Below are 21,076 nucleotides of genomic sequence, written 5' to 3'. Positions count from 1 at the left end.
AGAAAGGCCTGCCTATCTACTTTTGAAAGATCACAGCCATTGAAAACACTATGGAGTGCAGCTGCAACTTAATGGCAACGGGTTTTTGTTTTTGTTATTTTGTTATTGTAAGAATAGAGGGCCGTGGTGGTTCAGTGGTAGAATTCTCGCCTTCCATGCTGACGACCTGGGTCAATGCCTGACCAAAGCACCTCATGCACAGATACCATCTGTTTGTCAGTAGAGGCTTGCGTGTTGCTCTGGTGCTGAACAGGTTCCAGCGCAGCTTCCAGACTAAGGCGGACTAGAAAGAAAGGGCTGGTGATCAGCTTCTGAAAATCAGACAGTGAAAACCGTGTAGATCACAATGGTCTGATATGCAACCAATCGTAGGGGTGGCGCAGGACCGGGCAGCATTTCACTGCGTTGTGCGTGGGGTCACAATGAGTCGGGGCTGACTCAGGGGCAGCTGACAGCAACAACGACAACATGAGAAGAAGAGTATCTAAACCACAGGGTTGCTGTAAGAATTGAATGAACTGATCTAGGCCAAAAGCTTGGTTCCCGGCTCAGGAAGTTTGGCTCTTACCACTAACGTAACCCCTGGGTCTGTTTCCTTATCCACAGAGCTATGGTTCTCTTACTCCACGTTGTCATCCCCGAGTGGGGTCCAGCCTGTGAAGGCCCCGCCTGGAAGGGACCTTCCCCAAAGGACACAGCACAGCCAGCTTCCTCATGCCCTCCTTACCTTGTCTTCCAGGAGCTGCACCTTTGCGTCTCCCGTAGGCATTTTGCCCTGGAGCGGGGCTGCCGGCTGCGAGGGCTGCCCCCAGGCAACTACAGCGTGCGCGTGCGGGCCACCTCCCTGGCGGGCAATGGCTCCTGGACCGAAGCCACCCATTTCTACGTAACAGACTACTGTAAGTCTCCATGGCAACTTGGGTCGGTGGGGTCTGTGTTTGGCCCCGGAATGGGTCGGGGTAGCTTGGAGACTGCAAGTGCTGAACACTGGAATGGTTTCAAGAGGTTTTCAGAGCTGGCACTGGGCAACTCTGAATCAACACCTTAACTCCTGTTACTATTATGTCCATCTTTATTATGAGATGAGCCCTCCCCACCAAGATGCCCACCCCGCAAGCCTTGGATGGAGTGGAGCTTCCCAAGCAGGAAGTGCTCCCAGCGTGCAGTCAGCAAGTGTTGATGATGGACGGGCGAGTGAGCCAGATGCGGTGGGGCCAGTGAGGCTGGGAGAAGTGGGGAAGGCTGAGGTAGTGAGGGAGGACTTTCTGGAGGCAGTGACATCTCAGCAGAGACCTGGAGATTGAATGAAGGAGTGGAGCCAAGGAGGGAGAAGGTCAGCTTGGGCTTACCGTAGCAACCCAGACACTTGAATGAGCAAACACACAAATGACTTGGCAGGGGTGAAGATTGCAGACCGGGAGAAGCAGGAGCTGGGGTGTGAGGGGTGAGGTGGGACTTTCCTGTGCTGGGAACTGTGGGAGAGCAGACAGTGGGAAATGGGGCTTGCAGGGGTGGTTCTGATCAGAGTCAGGACTGGGGCCAGACGAGCGAGGCACCCAGGGTGCATAATGGAAGGAGTCGCTCACCCCTTGGGGAGGGGCCACCCCTGCTCTTGCAGGACCTGGAGCAGAAGCGTCTCCTCCAGTTTTGCACCCTGGATGCCCCACCTGCCTCACCCTAATCCCAGCTCTGGCTCTGATGGCAGCTGGAATCTGAGGAGTGGGCAGGACTGTAGAGTCTGAGAAGCACAGAAAAGGGACAGCAAGGCTCAGATTTTGCCCTCCATGCCCCAAACTATAGAGACCACTTGGTACAAGCCTCTGAATTCACCCTACCCCTGAGGAAGGAAGTAGAGACAAGAAAGGGGCCCACAAACGGAGCACGTGACTGGACGGTTTCCATTTCTCTTGTGCCATTCAATCGCCCACTGCTGACAGAGACATTCTGTGTGCCGGGAGCTCCCCAGGACAGAGTGAGGCCATTTGCTGTCACTTCAGAAGGAGGAGGAGGGGAGGGTTCCTCAGAACCATGCCCTCTGTGGAGGGCAGTGTTGTGCAGTAGTTAGTGCTCGCTCAGCCAGCCCCAGTTCAAATCCCTGTTCTGCCCTTGAGCATCTCTGTGACCTCGGGCAAGACCTCTCTCCTCTATGAGCTTTTGTTTCCCAATCTGTAAATCGAGATTCCTCAGAGCACCTACCTCCTTGTTTTAAACCAAAAAACCAAACCAGTTGCCCTCGAGTGGATTCCAACTCATGGCGACCCCGGGTGTGCAGAGTAGAACAGCTCCGTAGGGTTTTCAAGGCTGTTTCCTTTCAGAAGCAGGTCACCAAGACTTTCTTCCTGGGTGCCTCTGGGTGAGTTCAAACCACCAGCCTCTCCGTTAGTAGTCGAGTGCGTAAGCGATTACAACCCCCAGGGGCTTCGTCCTTGGCTTCTGTGACAATTAAATAAGGTCGTTGTGTAAAGCTCTTGGAACAGTGCCTGTTCAGTAAAGTGTTATTTTAAAGACCTGAAAGGGCCGAGTTCTCTCCTCAACTCTTCCTGGGCTTTCAAGAGTCTGAGTACATGGGCATGTCTATATTTACAGACAATTCAGCCACGCATGGAAGTTTTAAAAAATGAAGAAGCTGCTTAACATTATTCAGCAGCTTTAAGAGGCGTTCTATGGGAAATGCACTTTTCTCTGCTTAGCCTGGTGCTCATCCTGGCAACCAGGACGCCCACAAAGCTGTGGTTTTGCAAAATATTTTTTTAATGGAAGTGAAATTCACAGAACATAAAATCAGCCGTTTTACAGTGAGCGGTTCAGGGGCATTTAGTACCTTCCCCACGTTGTGCAGCCACTACCTCTGCCTAGTTCCAAAACACTTCCCCACCTGACAATCAAACTGGAGTCCCTGGGTGGTGCAGACAGTCCAAGCACTTGGCTGCTAACTAAAGAAGGTTGGCAGTTTGAGTCCACCCAGAGGTGCCTTGGAAGAAAGGCCTGGTGATCTGCTTCCACAAAGATTCCAGCCAAGAAAACCCAACAGAGCTTGGTTCTACTCTGTAAATACGTGGGGTCGCCAAGAGTGGGAATCAACTCGCAGCGGATCTGGTTTTGGTTTCCCGTTAAGTGGTCACTCCCCATTCCCCCTTTGCCCCAGCCCCTGGCAACTAGCGAAGTGCTTTCTGTCTTTTACTCTGGACATTTCGTGTACATGGAATCATGTGATCTGTGGCTTTTTGTGTCTGGAACAAAGCTGTTAATGGGCCAGTTGCCCAGTGAGGATGGGCAGGACCTTCTGGCACCCACAAGACACTGACTGGGGAATTGTTCCCCTGACAGGGGTGAGGTGGGATCTCGACCAGCTCGAGATAGTGCAGTGGAAATCATGGGGATCCTTGTTCAAAAAGTATGAAGAATTTCCAGGTGGCAGCAGTGGAGTGCTGAGCTAAGCAAGGGGTCCTGTGTGACTGTCCAGGCCACCTGCCTGTACCACGGGCCCTGAGAGGAGGTGGGAAGCAGGCTGGTGATGGGCTGTGGTCTGGCAGGGGCGTGCTCTCTGGAATACAGACCTCCCAGCCTGCCAACCAGCCCCAGTGAGCCGTTTCAGGGTTGCCGGAAAATAAGGGTCTGGGAGACAGCAGAGAGAGGCCCAGGGACAAGAGGAGAGAGAAGGGACGAGGATAACCCACCAGTACAGGCGTCAAGAGACTTTGATGCTGGCGATTCCACCTTTATTTTCTTACTCTGTTTCAGTGGACGTCCCATCAAATATTGCAAAAATCATCATTGGCCCACTCATCTTTGTCTTTCTCGTCAGTGTTGTGATTGGGAGTATTTATCTATTCCTGAGAAAGAGGTGAGTGCAGTGACTCTGGGGAAAACACACGCACAGGTGGGAGAAAGACCTGTTTCCCTGAAGATTACAGCCCAGGAAAGCCTCTGGGGCAGTTCTGCTCCATTACGTGGGCTCCGTATGAGCCAGAATCCACTCAGCGGTGCCAAACAACAGGTATAGACAAGGGTACCTGGGTGGTGCAAATGGTTAACACCGACTTGGCTGCCAACCAAAAGGTTGGAGGTTCAAGTTCACCTAGAGGTGCCTCAGAAGAAAGGCCTGGCAATCTGCTTCTGAAAAATGAGCCACTGAAAACCTTATGGGGCACAGTTCTACTCTGACATAGATGGGTTCACCAGGAGTTGGACTCGACTTGACAGCAACTGGAAAAAAAAAAAAGAGCAACATCTAAAAGCTGTTCACCCAGCAGAGTGGTGGAGCCAGCTGGCAGCAGCTCACAAGAAACAACTGTTAAATTTTCAGGAAATTCGCCAGCCAGTTGTTAAATATGACCATTGTTAAAAATTAAGTAACGTAAGCTTGCCTTTCACTGGTGGTGCAGCGGTTAAGAGCTTGGCTACTAACCAAAAGGCTGGCAGTTTGAATCTACCCGCCGCTCCTTGGAAACCCTGTGGGGCAGTTCTGTTCTGTCCTGTACGGTCGCTATGAGTCGGAATTGACTGGACGGCAACAGGTCTTCACCTTTGTGAATACTTTGACGCTGCCCAATTCAAATCATATCTTTTCACAATAAATATATTCTGGGAGCCCTGGTGGCGCAGTGGTTAAGAGCTTGACTGCTAACCCAAATGCTGGCAGTTCAAATCCACCAGCCACTCCTTCGAAACCCTGTAGGGCAATTCTGCTGTGCCCTGTTAGGGTCGCTATGAGTCAGAATCGACTCCATGGCTATGGGTTTGGTTTTTTTGGTTTAATAAATATTAAGAACTCATCAATTCCTCATTGTCTTACTTAAAACCTCTAATTGCTGTGGAGTCGATTGCAACTCATGTGTCGGCGTAGAGCTGGGCTTCATAGGGTTTTCAATGGCTGATTTTTCAGAGGTAGATTGCCAGGCCTTTCTTCCAAGTTGCCTTGGTTGGACTCGAGCCTCCAACTTTTTTATTTAACAGCTGAGCATGCTAAAAGTTTGCACTATCCAGGGACTCCGAGACAGTTGCGCAGAGAAGCATAAATTGCAATAAAAGCCCCCCGTGGTGAACAGTCCTATGTTGATGCACCAAAGTAGCTGTTTGATGAGTTTCCACTCAAAACATAAGTCCCTGCCCCAGGCTGTATCCAGGCTGCTGATAACTGTTTCTGTTTGCTCTGGGGTGGAGTTCCTGGGTTGAGCAAGCAGTTAAGCACTCAACTACTAAGTGCACCCAGAGGTGCCTCAGAAGAAAGGCCTGGCAATCTGCTTTCAAAGGATCACAGTCTTGAAAACGCTATGGAGCACAGTTCTACTCTGCACACATGGGGTCGGGATGAGTCAGAATTAACTCTGTGACAACCATTTTGTGTTTTCGGTTTTTGCTTTGGGAGGGGGTTGTAAACTCCCCCAGAGTTCCTGGGACTCTTAAGTCCATGTGCTTTCATTTTTCTCACCCAGGCAGCCAGACGGTCCATTGGGACCGCTGTATGCTTCTTCAAACCCTGAGTACCTCAGTGCCAGCGATGGTGAGTACCGTACCCTCCCCTGCTGTCCCGGTGCCATTACCATCCAGTGAGTGTCACGTGGCTGCAGTTGGCTGGCTTATAAGCCAGGGCTGGGTTGTCCAGGACAGCCTCACTCACATGCCAGGTGGCTGGTGGGCTGGGTGGCCTCAGCTGGGACCATGTGGTCAGCCTTTAGCAGGCTAGCTGGGGCATCTTCGCTTGTTGCTCTGGTGGTTCCCAATAGCAAGACAGGCCAAGTCCCAGGGCAAAGGCCCATTTTAGGCCTCTCTTGGGTCCATCTCACTAATGCCCATGGGCCAAAGCAGATCACATGGCCATGCCCAGATACAAGGGCTAGGGGAATAGATTCCCCCTGATGGGCGGAGCTGCCAAATACTGTAGCCTTTGTTTCAACCTACTACAACTTCTCACCCACCCCCTGGGCACTTTGCAGAAACCACAGCCTCCTACGGGAAGCTGCACCATCTGTAGCAAGGGTTCTGAAATCAGACAGAAAAAATGGGGGTACAGGATCAGCTCAGCCCTTCTTGGCTCGGACCCTGGATAAGTTGGGGCTCCTTCCTGAGCCTCTTCCGTCCTCTCCTCGAGGGCAGGTCCTGAATCTTAGAAGTCACTTTCAGGAGCATTTGCAGGGACTCCGATTCGGGTCAGGCTGGCCAGGGCACGGCAGTGGGCGAGGAGGGTAGCCCCAGGGACCCGCCAAGGACGCTTTCTAGATGAGTGAGGAGTAGTGTTTCCCTGCTCTGTCTACGTGCCTGACGAGTGGGAGGTACCCCGCGAGAAGATCACCCTCCTGCGTGAGCTGGGCCAGGGCTCCTTCGGCATGGTGTACGAGGGCAATGCCAGGGACATTGTCAAGGGCGAGGCGGAGACCCACGTGGCAGTGAAGACAGTCAACGAGTCAGCCAGCCTGCGAGAGCGGATCGAGTTCCTCAATGAGGCCTCTGTCATGAAGGGTTTCACCTGCCACCACGTGGTGAGTCCTGTGTTTGCCCTGAGGTCCAACAGAGGCTTCAGTCCATGCCTCCCCTGCCTCAGCCACTTCCTCTGGGTATGCTGGGTGTGGACCCCTGCCCCACCCTGGCCCCCTCCAAGCATCCTAAAGGTCACAGGCCATTCTCCAATCCCAGCCCCTCCCATTTCACCAGAAAGCAAACTCTATCGTTGTTCTTTGATGCCGTTCAGTTGGCCCCGACTCGTGGCAAGCCAGACTGTTGTGATCCATAGGGTTTTCACTGGCTGATTTTTGGAAGTTGATCGCCAGGGTTTTCCTCCTAGTCTGTCTTAGTCTAGAAGCTCTGCCGAAATCTGTTCAGCATCATAGCAACATGCAAGCCTCCACTGACAGATGGGTGGTGGTTGCAGATGAGGCTCATTGGCCGGGAAGTGAACTAGGTCTCCCAAACCAGACAACATTTATATGTGTGTGTGTGTGTGTGTGCGTGTGTGTGTGTATACGTATGTGTATAATATATATTGGAAACCCTGGTGGCGTAGTGGTTAAGTGCTACGGCTGCTAACCAAAAGGTTAGCAGTTCAAATCTGCCAGGCACTCCTTGGAAACTCTGTGGGGCAGTTCTGCTCTGTCCTCTAGGGTCGCTATGAGTCGGAATCGACTCGACGGCACTGGGTTTTGGTTTTTTATAATATATATGTGTATATATATATGTGTATAATATCGGAATCGACTCCACGGCAATGGGTTTATGTGTGTGTGTGTGTATACATATATAAATATATGTCTGTATCTATGTCTATATATGAAGCCCTGGTGGTGCAGTGGTTAAGAGCTCGGCTGCTAACCAAAAGGTCAGCAGTTTGAATCTACTGGCTGCTTCTTGGAAACCGTATGGGGCAGTTCTACTATATATACGCCTTCTCACTTATTGACTGTCTTGTTATCTGACATTTCATATTTATGACTGTAGTAAAAAATCTACATCCAACTATTTTGTGCACTAACAACGTATATCTGGCAGTAACGAATGCCGAGGTGTGAGGCAAGAGTAATGCTGGCCGTGATAATTAAGGTTATGTGTCGACTTGGCTGGGCCATGATTCTCAGTGGCTTGGCAGTTACATAATTTGGCAGTTATGTAGTGATGTAATTTGGCAGTTATGTGATGATGTAATTTGGCAGTTATGTGATGATGTAATTTGGCAGTTATGTGATGATGTGGTCATCCTCCATTTTCACATAACACTGATTTCACATAATGACCTGGTTTTTGGAACCTAACCATGTTGATAAGTGAGGGAAGGGTGTGTGTGTGTGTGTGTGTGTATATATATATATATATATATATATAGTGAGAGAGCCCTGGTGGTGTAATGGTTAAGCGCTCAGCTGCTAACTGAAAAGTTATCGGTTCAAACCCACCAGCAGCTCCATGGGAGAAAAGACCTGGCAATCTGCTCACGTAAAGATTACAGCCTAAGAAACCCTGTAGGGCAGTTCTACTCTGTCATGTAGGGTCTCTATGAGTCAGAATTGACGGCACACAGCAACACACATGTGCGCACACACACACAGATTTTTATAATGTTATTACACATGTCATCAAACATTGTAGTAAAATGATACTGTATATTATAAAGTTATTACAATAAAAGTATTATTATAATAAAACACATATAAATAAAACCTTAATGGATAGAAAAAGGGAAACCTATCCAATGAAAAGACAAGCAAGGAATATGAATAGGCAATTCACAGAAGAGGACAAAAAAGAAAAAGAATGACAAGAACCCCATGCTTATGCCGCAGGTCCGCCTCCTGGGGGTGGTGTCCAAAGGTCAGCCGACGCTGGTGGTGATGGAGTTGATGGCTCACGGGGACCTGAAGAGCTACCTCCGTTCGCTGCGGCCAGAGGCTGAGGTGAGCTGCCTCCAAGGTACCCAGCAGAGCACCTGCTCCTGGCCCAGGGCATGTGTGTCACTGAACATGACCCCATGTTTCAACTTTAGAACAATCCCGGCCGCCCTCCCCCCACCCTGCAAGAGATGATTCAGATGGCAGCTGAGATTGCAGATGGGATGGCATACCTGAATGCCAAGAAGTTTGTGCACCGGGACCTCGCAGCTCGCAACTGCATGGTGGCCCACGATTTCACCGTCAAAATTGGAGGTTTGTTGGCTTTCTGCTTGGAAATGTGTGAGCAAGCCCAAGTTGGATTTCAGAAGGACTTTTCTGTTGTTGAGTCACTAAATTTTTCCAAAAACAAAAAAGGGCAGGATGATGGACCAGGGTTCAGTCTTCAAACTGTAATTTAATGGCATTCATTCATTAACTCACTCATTCACTTCCCCAAAAAATATTTATTGCATGTCTTCTATGTGTGAGACATTATAGTTGGTGTTAAATATCTAACAGTGGGTAAGTTACCATGTTCCTGCCCTCATACAGATTGCAGTCTATCTACGCTGTCCAAAACAGTAGCCATTGGCCACATGCGGCCATCAAAATCAATTAAAATCAGTTACTTAGCCACACTGGCCACATTGCAAGACCTCTAAGAGCTACATGTGGTTGGTGTCTACCATATTAGACAGTGCAGCTAAAGACCACGTCCCTCATCATGAAAAGCTCCGTTGGATCGTGCTGTTCTAGGTGAACAGTAAAATAGTTAGCAATTCTATTGACAAGATCCTTAAGGCTAGGGAAACAGCTCTGAAGGAAATCAAGAGTTCTGTGATGAAGAAAAGCCAGGGGTAGTGGTGGCTCAGGAAACCCCTCTATATGGAGGTTACATTTTAGTCAAGGCATGCAGGATGAGAAGAGGCTGGCCTGGGTGATTGTATGCCCGGTGGTGGGCACAGCACATGCAAAGACCGGGAGGCCAGAAAGAAGGCTGATGTGATTTGAATAAGATGAATGTAGAGGGGACCAGAGCAGCATGAGATGTGAGGTTAAGGAGAGACAGGAACTGGACCCAGAAGGATCTTGCAAGTTATGTAAAGTCATTTAGATGTTATCCTACTTAGCCAACGGGAATCAGGAATTAATGTGATCTTATTTATGATCCCAAAAGCATTCTCCTACATAGCCAATGGGAAGCAGGAAGTGACACGATCCTATTTATGGTAGCTTGTCTTGGATGATGCACTGTCAGAGGGCCATGGTGGGGTGAGAGCCCTGCAGGTGAGAGATGGTGGAGGAGCCTGGGTGGGGCCAGGGTGATGGAGAGGAGTGGACAGATTAGAGAGAGATGCAGAGGGAAAGTGGACAGGACTCACTGTTGCCTTGGATGGGGGGTAGGATAAGGGACAGGCATGGTCAAAGGAGGGTTTCTAGCTGGGCAGCTGGTGCTTGGTGGGTCCTACCCACTGGGAGCAGTAGATTTGCCGAAGAAAGTCAAAATTCAGTTTGGGATGCCTGTGAGATCATGGCAGGAAGGAAGTGTTGCTGAGAGTGGGATTCTGAGCTGCAGGCCAGGGCTTTGCTCTTTTTCACTTGGTGGTTCTTCTTCTCCCCCTTCAGTGGTGGCCCATGCTCTCTCCGCATCCCCACAAATACCCTCAGAGTCCATTCTGACTGGAATTTGCCCTCCGTACATGCGGAACACACTGGGAACGGGTGGACCCACCTAAGGGCTCCATAAGGGGTGGGGCAGCGAGATGGCGGACTCCTGGGCAACAGGCTGAACATTAAGAGTGTGTGAACTGTGTGTTGTCAGACTTTGGAATGACCAGAGACATCTATGAAACGGATTACTACCGGAAAGGGGGGAAGGGCCTGCTCCCTGTGCGGTGGATGGCCCCGGAATCGCTCAAGGATGGTGTCTTTACCACGTCTTCTGACATGTGGTGAGTTGTGCGTGGACTGGCAGACGGAATGCTGGGTTTGAATTCCGGGTGCCCCACTACCGTGCCCTACAAGAGGGGGTGATCAAAGCTTGCCTTCCTCACGGCCTCTTCCCTGCCACACCTCCATTTCTCCATCAAGAAAACGAGGGCCAAGTCCTAACTGAGGACCCTGGCCCAGCAGACCTTAGTTTCCAAGTGAGGCTTATCTTACAGGCCTTTGTACACTGCTGCATGCATTGTGTGACCAGTCAGCCAACCCGGGTTCTTAGTAAGCCAAGAAGGGGTGTGAGTATGTGTGTGAATGTAAATATGTGTGTGTGTGTGAGCGGACATGTGTGCGCCTGGGTGTACATGTATGGGTGTGCGTGTGTTTGAGTGTGAATGTGAATGTGTGTGTAGTATGTGTGTGAGTGGGTTTTGTATATATGTGTATATGTGGGTGCGTGTGTATGTGGGCATGCATGTGTCTCAGTGAGTGTGAATGGGTGTGTATATGCATATAAGTGGATAGGTATATATATGTGTGTGCGTGTACATGTGTATGGGTGTGCGTAGGTGCATGGGTATATGTGTGCATATGTGCGCGGGTGCTTGTGTGCATGAGTGTGCGTGTGCTTGAGTGTGAATATGGGTACGTATGTGTGCATAAACGGATATGTGTGAAACAGAGATATGTGTATAAATGCCTGTGTATGTATGTATATCTCTGTGAGTCAGAATCGACTTGACGATAACAGGTATGTGTGTGTGTACACGTGTGTGCATGTGCGTGTAGGTACATTGTATGGGTGCATTTGGATGACTTCTGTGTCACTACTGTCACCTGTCATTCACAGGTCCTTTGGTGTGGTCCTTTGGGAAATCACCAGCTTGGCGGAGCAGCCTTACCAAGGCCTGTCTAACGAGCAGGTGTTGAAATTTGTCATGGATGGGGGGTATCTGGATCAACCTGACAACTGTCCAGAGAGAGTGTAAGTATAGAGAGGGTGTGAAGTGTCCGGGGTTTTCATGGAAGAGGCATTGCTTTGTACACAAATGCCTGTATTTCTGTAGCCCATCTTTACATGCCTGCTTCTGTTTACACATCCTGCCTTTATGTGCATGCCTGTGTTTGCATAGCCTGTCTTTACATGCATGTGGTATTTTATATCATATCTTCACCTGCATGCCTGTATTCGTATAGCCTGTCTTTCACATATGCCTATATTTTTGTTTCATATCTTTACCCATGCTTGTATTTGCATATCGTGTCTTTACATGTATGTGAATTTCCACACCCTCTCTCTTCATGCATGTATGTATTTGCATATCTTATCTTTACGTGTGGAGCTGTGGTGGTGCGGTGGTTAAGAGCTTGGCTGCTAACCAAAGGTGGGTAGTTCGAATCCCTCAGCTGCTCCTTGGAAACCCTATGGGGCAGCTCTACTCTGTCCTATAGGGTCACTATGAGTCAGAATTGACTCGCTGGCAAAGGTATCTTTACATGCATGCTTGTATTTTCATGTCATGTCTTGAAATGTATGTGTCTGCATATTCTGTCTTTGCAGGAATGCTTGCATTTGCCCGTCACATCTTTGGAAGGTTATATAAGAAACCCGTGACAGTGGTGGCTTCAGGCAAAGAGAGCTGGGGAACAGGGGTGGGAGAGAAGCTTATGTTTAACCGTCTGCTCCTTATACCCTGGAAATTTTGTAAAGCATACGCATATGTGTTCCAAAATTGTACTTTGTTTTAAATCTTTGCTAAAGGACCAAATGGGCAACACGCACACACAGTTAAACACTGAGAGAATTGACCAGCCTCACTAATAATCCAATAAATAGAAGTAAAGTACAAGAAGGCCTATCATTCTAAATTAGCAAAATTAGCAAAAAGAAAGAAAAAAAAATTAAAATACTATTTAGTGCTATATAGTGCTAGCCAAGCTCTGGCTAGATAACCATTCTTATCCTCCTTTGTGATCGCTATTCACACCTATGTTATTTAAAGTTAAAAAAAAAAAGAAAATTGAAATGACCCAAATATCCAACAATATAAGAATTGCTAAGTAAATCAGTAAATTAATACGATGTCGCAATTGAGATGTTAAATGATGCTTATGAAAATATTTTATAACTTGATGGATATGCTTATGTTAAAATATTAAGTGAAAAAAGTGTGTATATGTTTTCAAATGTGTCCAGATAGAAAGGACCTTCTGGAAACCCTAAAGGACATTCTGGTCCTTTCTATCTGGACACATTTGGAAATATAATACATACACACTTTTCTCATTTAATATTTTAACATAAGCATATTCAGTATATATGTGTGTGTGTATATATATATATTTAATATATATGTAATATATATCCCCAAAAAACAAACTCACTCCCGTCAAATCGATTCTGACTCATACATAAAGCAGAAAACCAAATCCATTGCCGTGGAGTCAATTCTGACTCATACCAACCCTATGGGACAGAGTAGAACTGCCCCATAGAGTTTCCAAGGAGCGCCTGGTGGATTCGAACTGCCAAACTTTTGGTTAGCAGCCATAGCACTTAACCATTATGCCACCAGGGTTTCCATATATATATATATATATGTGTGTGTGTGTGTGTGTGTGTGTATGTATATATACATATATACATGCATATATAGAGAGCCCTGGTGGCACAGGGTTAATAGCTATGGTGTGCTATGGCTGCTAACCTAAAGGTCAGTAGCTCAAATCTACCAGCCCCTCCTTGGAAACCCTGTGGAGTAGTTCTACTCTGTCCTATAGAGTCTCTGTGAGTCAGTATTGGCTTGATGGCAACAGGTTTCTTCAGAATCGACTCAGCTGCAGTGGGTTTGGTTTTATATATATATATATATCAAAGACTTTGTGTGTGAGTTGTATTTTCTCTGTATTTTTGAATCCTTTCTAAGTTTCTATGATTATCTGTAAAGTTCTCTATTAGTATTTACTAAGAAAAACTATTGCTGTTGCCCACCTGAAAATCCACAGAGGGGACCCATTTTAATGCTTCATCCCCCCAAAAATGAGACATCAGCTTAAAAAACCCTGAAAGAGTACAAGGCAGGGTTATTTAGAAACTCCAGGTAAACATTTCTAAACATTGGCTCCTGATATCCTTTCATAGTCACAACAATTCATTGTCAGCCTTAGTTCCAGGTCCAGAGAGATTAAGCAGACCCTAGGGTAGAGGTAAGGAACCCTGGTGGTGCAACGGTTAAGCTCTCAGCTGCTAATCAAAGGGTCTGCAGTTCGAACCCCCCCAGCAGCTCCTTGGGAGAAAAGACCCGGCGATCTGCTCTAGTAAAGATTACAGATTAGGAAACCCTACGGGGCAGTTCTCCTCTGCCCTGTAGTTTGGCTGGGAGTTGGAATCGGCTTGACAGCACCTAACAACATGGTAGGGGTCAGCAACTTTCTGGAAAGGGTCTGTTATAAATATTTTCAGCCTTGTGGACCACACGGCCTCTGTTGTAACTACTCAGTTCTGCCGTTCCAGCACCAAAGCAGCCATAGACCATCTGGAAACAAATGAGCATGACTGTGCACCAAGAAAACTTTACAAAAACCGTCAGGGGCCAGATCTGACCCACAGGCAGGAGTTTGCCAACCCTTGCCCTAGAAGGAGTTAGAATGGGAAAAGGAAGAGGTAACGTTGAAAGCACACCCTCTCTGCCCTCATCCTGAGTGTTCTTGGCAGAGTAAAATCACAGACCTGAAGTCCCAGGTGGCCTGTGAGGATGCACAGCTGGGGCCTTTTGTGCCACGGGGCACGAGGGAAAAACAAAAAGCATAGCATGCATTGTAGAGAAGACCCCCACAGCAGCATGTCTCTGTCAGGTGGGTGCCCTGTGGCCCACTTGGCGGTCAGGACTGGTCCCATGCCTGAGCCCCCACCCACCCACCTGGGAATGAGGGCTAGGCTTGTGGAAGGGCCTCTGGATCCGGCCCTCTAAGTTTGGGATCCCCACAAGTCCCAAGCACCCCAACCCTGAATGATCTTTCCACCCAGAAGGACTGCTGGTTGGCACAGGGAAGCCTTGTCAAGCAGCCCCCGGAACCAAACCCACTGCTGTTGAGTCGACTCTGACTCATGGCAACCCATGTGTCACAGTAGGACCATGCTCCACATGAGCTTCAGTGACTGATTTGGGGAAAGCAGGTTGCCGGGCCTTTCTTCCGAGGCGCCTCTGGGTAGACTCGAACTGCCAACCTTTTGTTATAGCTGAATGCATTAACCGCTCGTACCACCCAGACTCCTAATTGGTTGCCATCAATTTGACCCTGACTCATAGGGACCCCGTGTGTTTCAGGGTAGAACTGGGCTCCATAGGGTTTTCAATGGCTGATTTTGGGGGAAGCAGATCACCAGGCCTTTCTTCCGAGGCACCTCTGGGTGGACTGAAGCCACCAAACCGTTGTTTAGCAGCTGAGCACCTTAACCGTTTACTCCACCCTGAGTCCGGGAAATAAACCAAGTGAGAGAAAAAATTGGGGATGTCACTACAGATTGATGAAAACTGTTCAACAGGTGGCACCTTCGGGAAAAGCCTTCTTGACCTGGTTTCAGAATGGGACAGTCCATTTGGCTTGCTCTGCAAAAGCAGGTTTCAGCACCAATAGAATTGTCGCTCCTGCCTTGACTGTTGCCCAAACACATGGCCGCCATCTGATGTGAGCTCTCATTGTCTGTGGCCGGCAGCCGAAGGGCTGGGGGCCACTAGGCAGGCCCCCAGCCCCGTGTCTGCCCACTGACGTGTCCCTCTGTCCCACAGCACCAGCCTGATGCAAATGTGCTGGCAGTTCAACCCCAAGATGCGGCCGACCTTCCTGGAGATTGTCGACCTGCTCAAGGACGACCTTCACCCTAGCTTTCCGGAAGTTTCCTTCTTCCACAGCGAGGAAAACAAGGCTCCCGAGAGTGAGGAGCTGGAGATGGAGTTTGAGGACATGGAGAACATCCCCCTGGATCAGTCCTCGCACTCTCAGAGGGACGAGGCCAGGGGCCGGGACGGCGGGTCCTCGCTGAGCCTAAAGCGGAACTACGACGAGCACATCCCCTACACCCACATGAACGGGGGCAAGAAGAACGGGCGGATTCTGCCTCTGCCCAGGTTGAATCCTTCCTAACGGTGCCTGTTGGGAAGGGTCCCTGTCTCTGCCTGCCTCTGGTGTGAAGGCCTTCAGAAATCTCAGGATTCTCACGACTCTGCTACAGTGTCACCCCGAACTCAAGAGATAACGACTCTACGTTTGTGGTCATCCTAAGACTTAAAACACATTTGTTGGATTGACAATTTGACTCATCGTCAGCGGATTTAACTGTGAACATGGAGGGGAAGGGGTTTCCTTGGCTGCCGGGCTGCCGGCAACCGTGGCTTCAAGCCAGGATGTTATTATTATTATTTTCTTTTTTCTAGTAGATGGAAAGAAAGCACCCGTTTCTACAAAGTTTTTTTTTTTTTTTTTCCTTGCTGGTGTCTCAGCTACAGTATAAAACCTAAAACTTGTCTGTGGAACAGAAGTTTGAAAAGAAAAAGTCTGTTCCAGCAGAATTGCAAACATTAGAGCTTCGGGAAGATTTTTTTTTTTTTTCCAGGCTGAAGGAAATTTTTTTTTTAATTTTCACAAAATCAGTTCCTCAAATTGACCAATAGCTGCTGCTTTCAGAAGATAAGAGTCTGCAGTCTGGTGTGCGTTCACGTGTGTGCACGTGTGTGTGTGCGTGTGTCCCGGTTAGACACAGGGTGTGTGTGTGTTTGTGTGTGTGTGGGTGTGTGTGTGCAGAGTACTCACGCTGGGTTGATGCTTTGGGGTTGGCTCCCGAAGGTTCTGCTCTTCCCGAGTGTGTGAGCCCATTTCCCTCCCTCCTTTCTTCCTCATTGACCGGGAGATTGTGCCCGGGACAGAATCTTCTTGTGTCCTAACTTGAGCCTCAGGACTCCTCTCCCTTAACTTTGGTGAAAAACGTTTTCCAGGAGCCGAGGGAGTAACATTTAGTTTGGAGTAATGGATCTTTTCAAGACCAAACAAAGCCAGGACAAAAAGAAAGGAAAAAGACAAAAAAAAAAAAAAAAGGGAACTGAGGTGACAAAATGTTTCAAGAATATATTTGTAACATATTTAATTTTAAAAAATGTCCAGCATTAACCTCGTGAGTTATCGACTCTTGGGAGCATCATAAAGCAGGTGACCTCTTTGTTTGGTCTTAAAGGCATCCATTTTCTGGGAATAAAGCCACATTAGCTGCTAACCCTTTTGGACGTTGTAGGCCATGTTAAGGGTGTGGGCAACTGTGTCTTATAGGTGGTTTGGTTGTGACAGCACCATCTGCTGGAAGATTCCTGCTCGGTTAAGCTGGTGGCGACCTAGAGCCAAGCCCTGTCTTCGCTGGCACCTGTGGCTCCGTGGTCCTTTGGTTCCCCGCGGGTACTGCACGTGCTTCCTTCCAATCTGGGTCTGCGTTTTCTGCAGTAACTGTGCAAACGCGACAGCATCCAATCCCAAAGAGCAACCTAGACAGGTGAAATTTTGAGAACACTAAACAAACACTATAAAGCAAGACATGCTGAAAACACCTGTTGGCCCCCTCGACCCTTGGAGCATCTGACTGTCCTCAGGACTGACCTTCTAGAAGCTGCCCTGCGCCCAGCGACCTCAGATGTGCCAGGCGTGGGCAGAACTCTCAGGTGCCTATGGCATTGTAATCCCAAGGAGAGTGGAGTCTGGAGGGGAAGCCAGCAAAGGACCTTTACACCACCGAGGAATCGCGGATGGCCTTGAATCCGTAGTTTCTTCTCTTTGGGAAGAGAACTACAGCTGCTCAAATAAAGGACACAGTGAACTCTTTTCTTGGGTTCCTCAAAACCGTCACCCACAGGTTATCCCTGAGTGCGTTTTCTCACAAGTCTTTGACTGCTTTCTTCTCTTCTTCTTCTCGTAACAGTTGTGGGACTAAGAATGGAATAGAGGCGTAATCCTCAACCTCCGAGCCTTCTCAGTTAAGAACACAGGTAGACACAAATCCCAATGGTCCATTGCTATCTTATTTATATGATCTGAGAAATTAACAGCATGTAAAATATTGCCAGCGAGCCTCAGTGATCGGATACAAGAAGCAAGAGTACAAAATTTATTTTCGCCAAATTCGTTTTGTAAATAGAAGAGGGTCTGTCAGTAAATTATAAAACACGTAGATCTAGGTGTGTTGTTCTTTTCATAGTGAATTTGTAGTGGCCGCAAACTACGTTAGCAGCAATTTTCATGTTTTTCTAATTCAGAAAGGTTTTCTTACATTTAGGGGAAAAATTATTTATTTTAATATATAAAATCACTGTAAAAATCACTTTCGTAAAAAATGAAGCGCATGTAAATTTTTATCAAAGAAAATAAACAGGTGGATGTGGGGTGATGATTTTTTTGTTTTTCAGCACAGTCTACCTCAGTGTATTGTTAGGATGTAGTTAATAACGGACATCTCGAGACTTCAGAATTCTGCCTAGATCCCGTCTGAATCAGGGGAAACCCAGATCAGCCGATTCCGAACACCAGGGACCAGGAAGAATTGTGAGGGAGGGAGTCGGGATGGGGAAGGTGTAACGCGTGTGAGCACAGATCCTTTTTCTCCTGGTTGTCAATATTCTTTCTGAATTCCATCTGCCTGCCTGTTTTTCCTTTTTTTTGGAGGCGGAGGGGGCGAGGGGTCCTCCATCAACACTGCTTCCCAACATGAACCAAGCTTCAGGCCGCCATGACATATCTGATGTGTGGGGTACCCCAACCCGGCCTACCCTCTTTTGGTGAGAAGTGGGCGCTGCATCTCCTGCTGAAGCAGACAGCTTTGGTTCAGAGCCAGTGTTCCTCCTACCCATCCATACTCCTTCAGTGAGCATCCAGTGTCCTGGGTCTCCAGTGGATTTTTCTTACCCTTTTAGGCTGAGGACGCTCACTGGGAGCAGAACAAATCATACTCATGGGTACCTCAGACACAAACACCCAAGTCTATGCCCCTTTTTATTTCCTGAGTGGAAAGGGGGCATTATGGGAAATCCCAATCCAAAACCCACGAGCACAACAAAATGTGAGGCCCCCGGGTTGGGGTTTCATTGACTTCCAGCTGATAGTGCTTCATCCTGTGTGGCTTTGAGAGCCCATGTGCAGGTCGGGCAGGGCTGCTCTTTTCAAACGTGGGGCACTGCCCTGCAGACTCGCCCTTCTCCACCTGCCCTGGAAAAGGGACGCATGTTGGGCCCCCCTGTGTAGTGGGATTTCACCAACTACATTTAGCTGTTTCTTCTGCCACAGTGAAAAGAGCAAGCAGCTGTTGGGTCAAAAGCCTTCTTTTGCATCAGAAACTGTTGACTTTGTAACAATAGAACTTTGGTTCTTTAAAGTGATGTATCTCCTGGGGGTTTGGAATGATGGGTTTAGAAAAGCAACGGAGCCATGCTTAGGTTGAAGCTTTGCATTTGTTTTTAAAGATGATTCACTACTATTAAAACCCATTTCATTAACTTGGTGGAAGACATGTAGTAGTTTCTTCTTCTGGGAGAAGAATACCAAACACATCACTTTCACCCTGGATCAGTGATGACAAGCACAGATCTGAAAATGTTTGCATTCTTGGCGCAGTGCTGGGTGTGTTGTTCTAAGCTAGTAGGAGGGTGGAGTGCTGCTGGTTCTCTGGAAATAGACTGAACACAACCGAGAGAAGATGTGGGGATTGACGCAAAGGTCTACACATCCGATCTTGTGACCGTTGGAGACTATGCCACTAATTGATGGACAGATCTTCCACCGTCTCCCACCAGGGTGACAGTCTGCTATGAAAGGTTCTTTTCGGGTATTAGATGTTTGCTCGTAGCCAGCTGTACCACTGGTCTCTGGGCAGGAACACTGTCAGGGCGCAACCCATGCTGGCTGTCTCGGTAAGTGATTGGATGTGCTGTGGTCTCGATGACAATCATTTTTCTACTTCACAGTGGGTGGAAGCTTGGGGTTAAATGTCTTTTGGATGCCACCTAGTGAGCCCTTGACACCTTGGACTCTAGTAATGATGGTTTTGTTGGGAGTGGGGATGGGGAATGCTGATTTTATACAAAATGCACGTGGAGTGGTGTCACTGCAGAAGGCCTTCCCGAATGATCTTCAGAGTATCAATTTACAGCAGAGGAGAGGCTGGGAGTGGAAGAACAGATCAACGCTTGAACCGAAAGAATGTGATGGACTTTCAGGGGCTGTGACTGAAGGTGAACGTTTCCTTAGGGGTACGAAACAATGATTTCTTTTTAGCTCAGTGTCACCTTCTCGTGCCAGCGAAGGCCTCAAACCAGGCTCCAGCTAAATTTTTATTTGGGTGTTGGCAATAAAAATCCTTGTTAAAAAGCAGATAGGTAATGGACTTGGGACTCCAGGCCCCACGTCAGAAGGAAGGAATGGCCCAAAATGAGTGCGTGTCCACACAGACATTCAAGCACGGCTTGTTTAGTCTTCGTACTTGGCGTCAAAGTTGCTGCTCCTTGCTCCTTTGTGTGCCTGGGTGGTCTTGGCCCTGTGTATCAGCAGACATCTCCTGTCCACGGTCAGCAGTGCGGGATCCAATGTGCCGTGACTTAAGCAGAAAGCTCAGAAACACACATAACCCACAAAAACTCAATTATTGTTTGTTCAATGTTTTCCTACAAGAGCCAAGTAGTGACATGTACAGAAAATGCCTTTTTGGAATATTGAAATCGTTCTGCATGTAAAATATTGGATAATTAATTACCTGTTTATATTAAAATTCTGAATAAATTATCTGAGAATATACTTGTTTTTGAGTGATGTTCATGCTAGGACCTGTGGCCTGTGTAGCATTGTGGCTGTGGGTTAGGTTAAAGGAAATCTCCCAGGAAGTCGTGGGTTCCTATTATCACCCTGAGATCGAGGATCTGCTCTCAGGGTGGGTGGATGGGCATGTGTGAGGATATCCTTTGGCCAGGGAGGGACCTTGGATTAAAAGAGGATTTTGAACAGCTGTCCTGTGGGCTGAATACATAGCGTAGGGCATTAGGAGACAGGCTCCCTCTCTTCAGCTCCCTGTGTGACTTTGAAAAAGCCAAGTAACCCCATGTAGGACAGGTTACAGGTTACAAAAGTCCAACTTACATACAACCTATAGGTATGACCTAACCCCTGTAAAGCCTATTAAAAATTTGAGGCTTAGGAGGCAGAGCCAACATGGCGGTATAGACAGAAGCACCACACCGTCCCTCTGCAGCAAAGACGCGAAAAACTAAAACAGACAGAAACGTCAATCCTGGAACCCTAAGCATAAAATGAAGGGATAGAGAACTAGATCGAGCCCTGAATGGAAGAAGAAACTGACAAAGAATGAGGAAAGGTATGGAGTGGAGGTCCCCTGCCAGCTTATGTGCACAGCTGCCAAGGACCCCAGACAGGGAGTATGGGAAGGCAACTTCATGGGGCTGCCAGGAAGAGACAGAGCACCTGCTTTGCACATCACATCCTCTCCCCTCCTGCCACCCTGAATGGCACGCCAAGCGCTGTACCCTCTAGTGACATCTGCACAGACCTCCGGCAGTGACCCTGTGCTGCCCCAGCCCCACCCTATCAAGCACCAAACCCCCAAGTAGCACCAGTGAGGACCCCCGAATCTCTGGATCCCATCCTGCACTGTCCCCCAGCTCCACCCAAAATAAAAAGGATCATAACAGAGTACTATGAAAAACTACTCCGGCAAATTAAAAAACCTAGAAGAAATGGAC

General features: G+C 48.1%; 1 protein-coding gene across 3 annotated transcripts in view; it reads left to right on the top strand.

Moving 5' to 3' along the window:
* INSR (insulin receptor) overlaps positions 1-20,474 on the top strand; it is a 180,183-nt gene extending 159,709 nt beyond the window's left edge. Inside the window, exons 13-21 of one of the 3 annotated variants that reach the window (XM_064280453.1) lie at positions 740-899; positions 3,742-3,844; positions 5,436-5,503; positions 6,235-6,479; positions 8,271-8,381; positions 8,471-8,630; positions 10,180-10,309; positions 11,146-11,280; positions 15,086-20,474. In XM_064280453.1, the coding sequence (XP_064136523.1) occupies positions 740-899; positions 3,742-3,844; positions 5,436-5,503; positions 6,235-6,479; positions 8,271-8,381; positions 8,471-8,630; positions 10,180-10,309; positions 11,146-11,280; positions 15,086-15,440 (1,467 nt within the window). In that variant the 3' untranslated portion in view covers positions 15,441-20,474. The remainder of the gene's footprint in view (positions 1-739; positions 900-3,741; positions 3,845-5,435; positions 5,504-6,234; positions 6,480-8,270; positions 8,382-8,470; positions 8,631-10,179; positions 10,310-11,145; positions 11,281-15,085) is intronic. The other 2 variants (XM_064280451.1, XM_064280452.1) reach the window with 2 other exon arrangements.
* Positions 20,475-21,076: the final 602 nt, after the last annotated feature.

Source organism: Loxodonta africana, chromosome 3 (assembly GCF_030014295.1).
Source record: "Loxodonta africana isolate mLoxAfr1 chromosome 3, mLoxAfr1.hap2, whole genome shotgun sequence".
In the NCBI taxonomy this organism is placed as follows: Eukaryota; Metazoa; Chordata; class Mammalia; order Proboscidea; family Elephantidae; genus Loxodonta; species Loxodonta africana.
The sequence above is the reverse complement of the archived record's forward strand: the minus strand, read 5'-3'. Positions and strand labels throughout refer to the sequence as shown.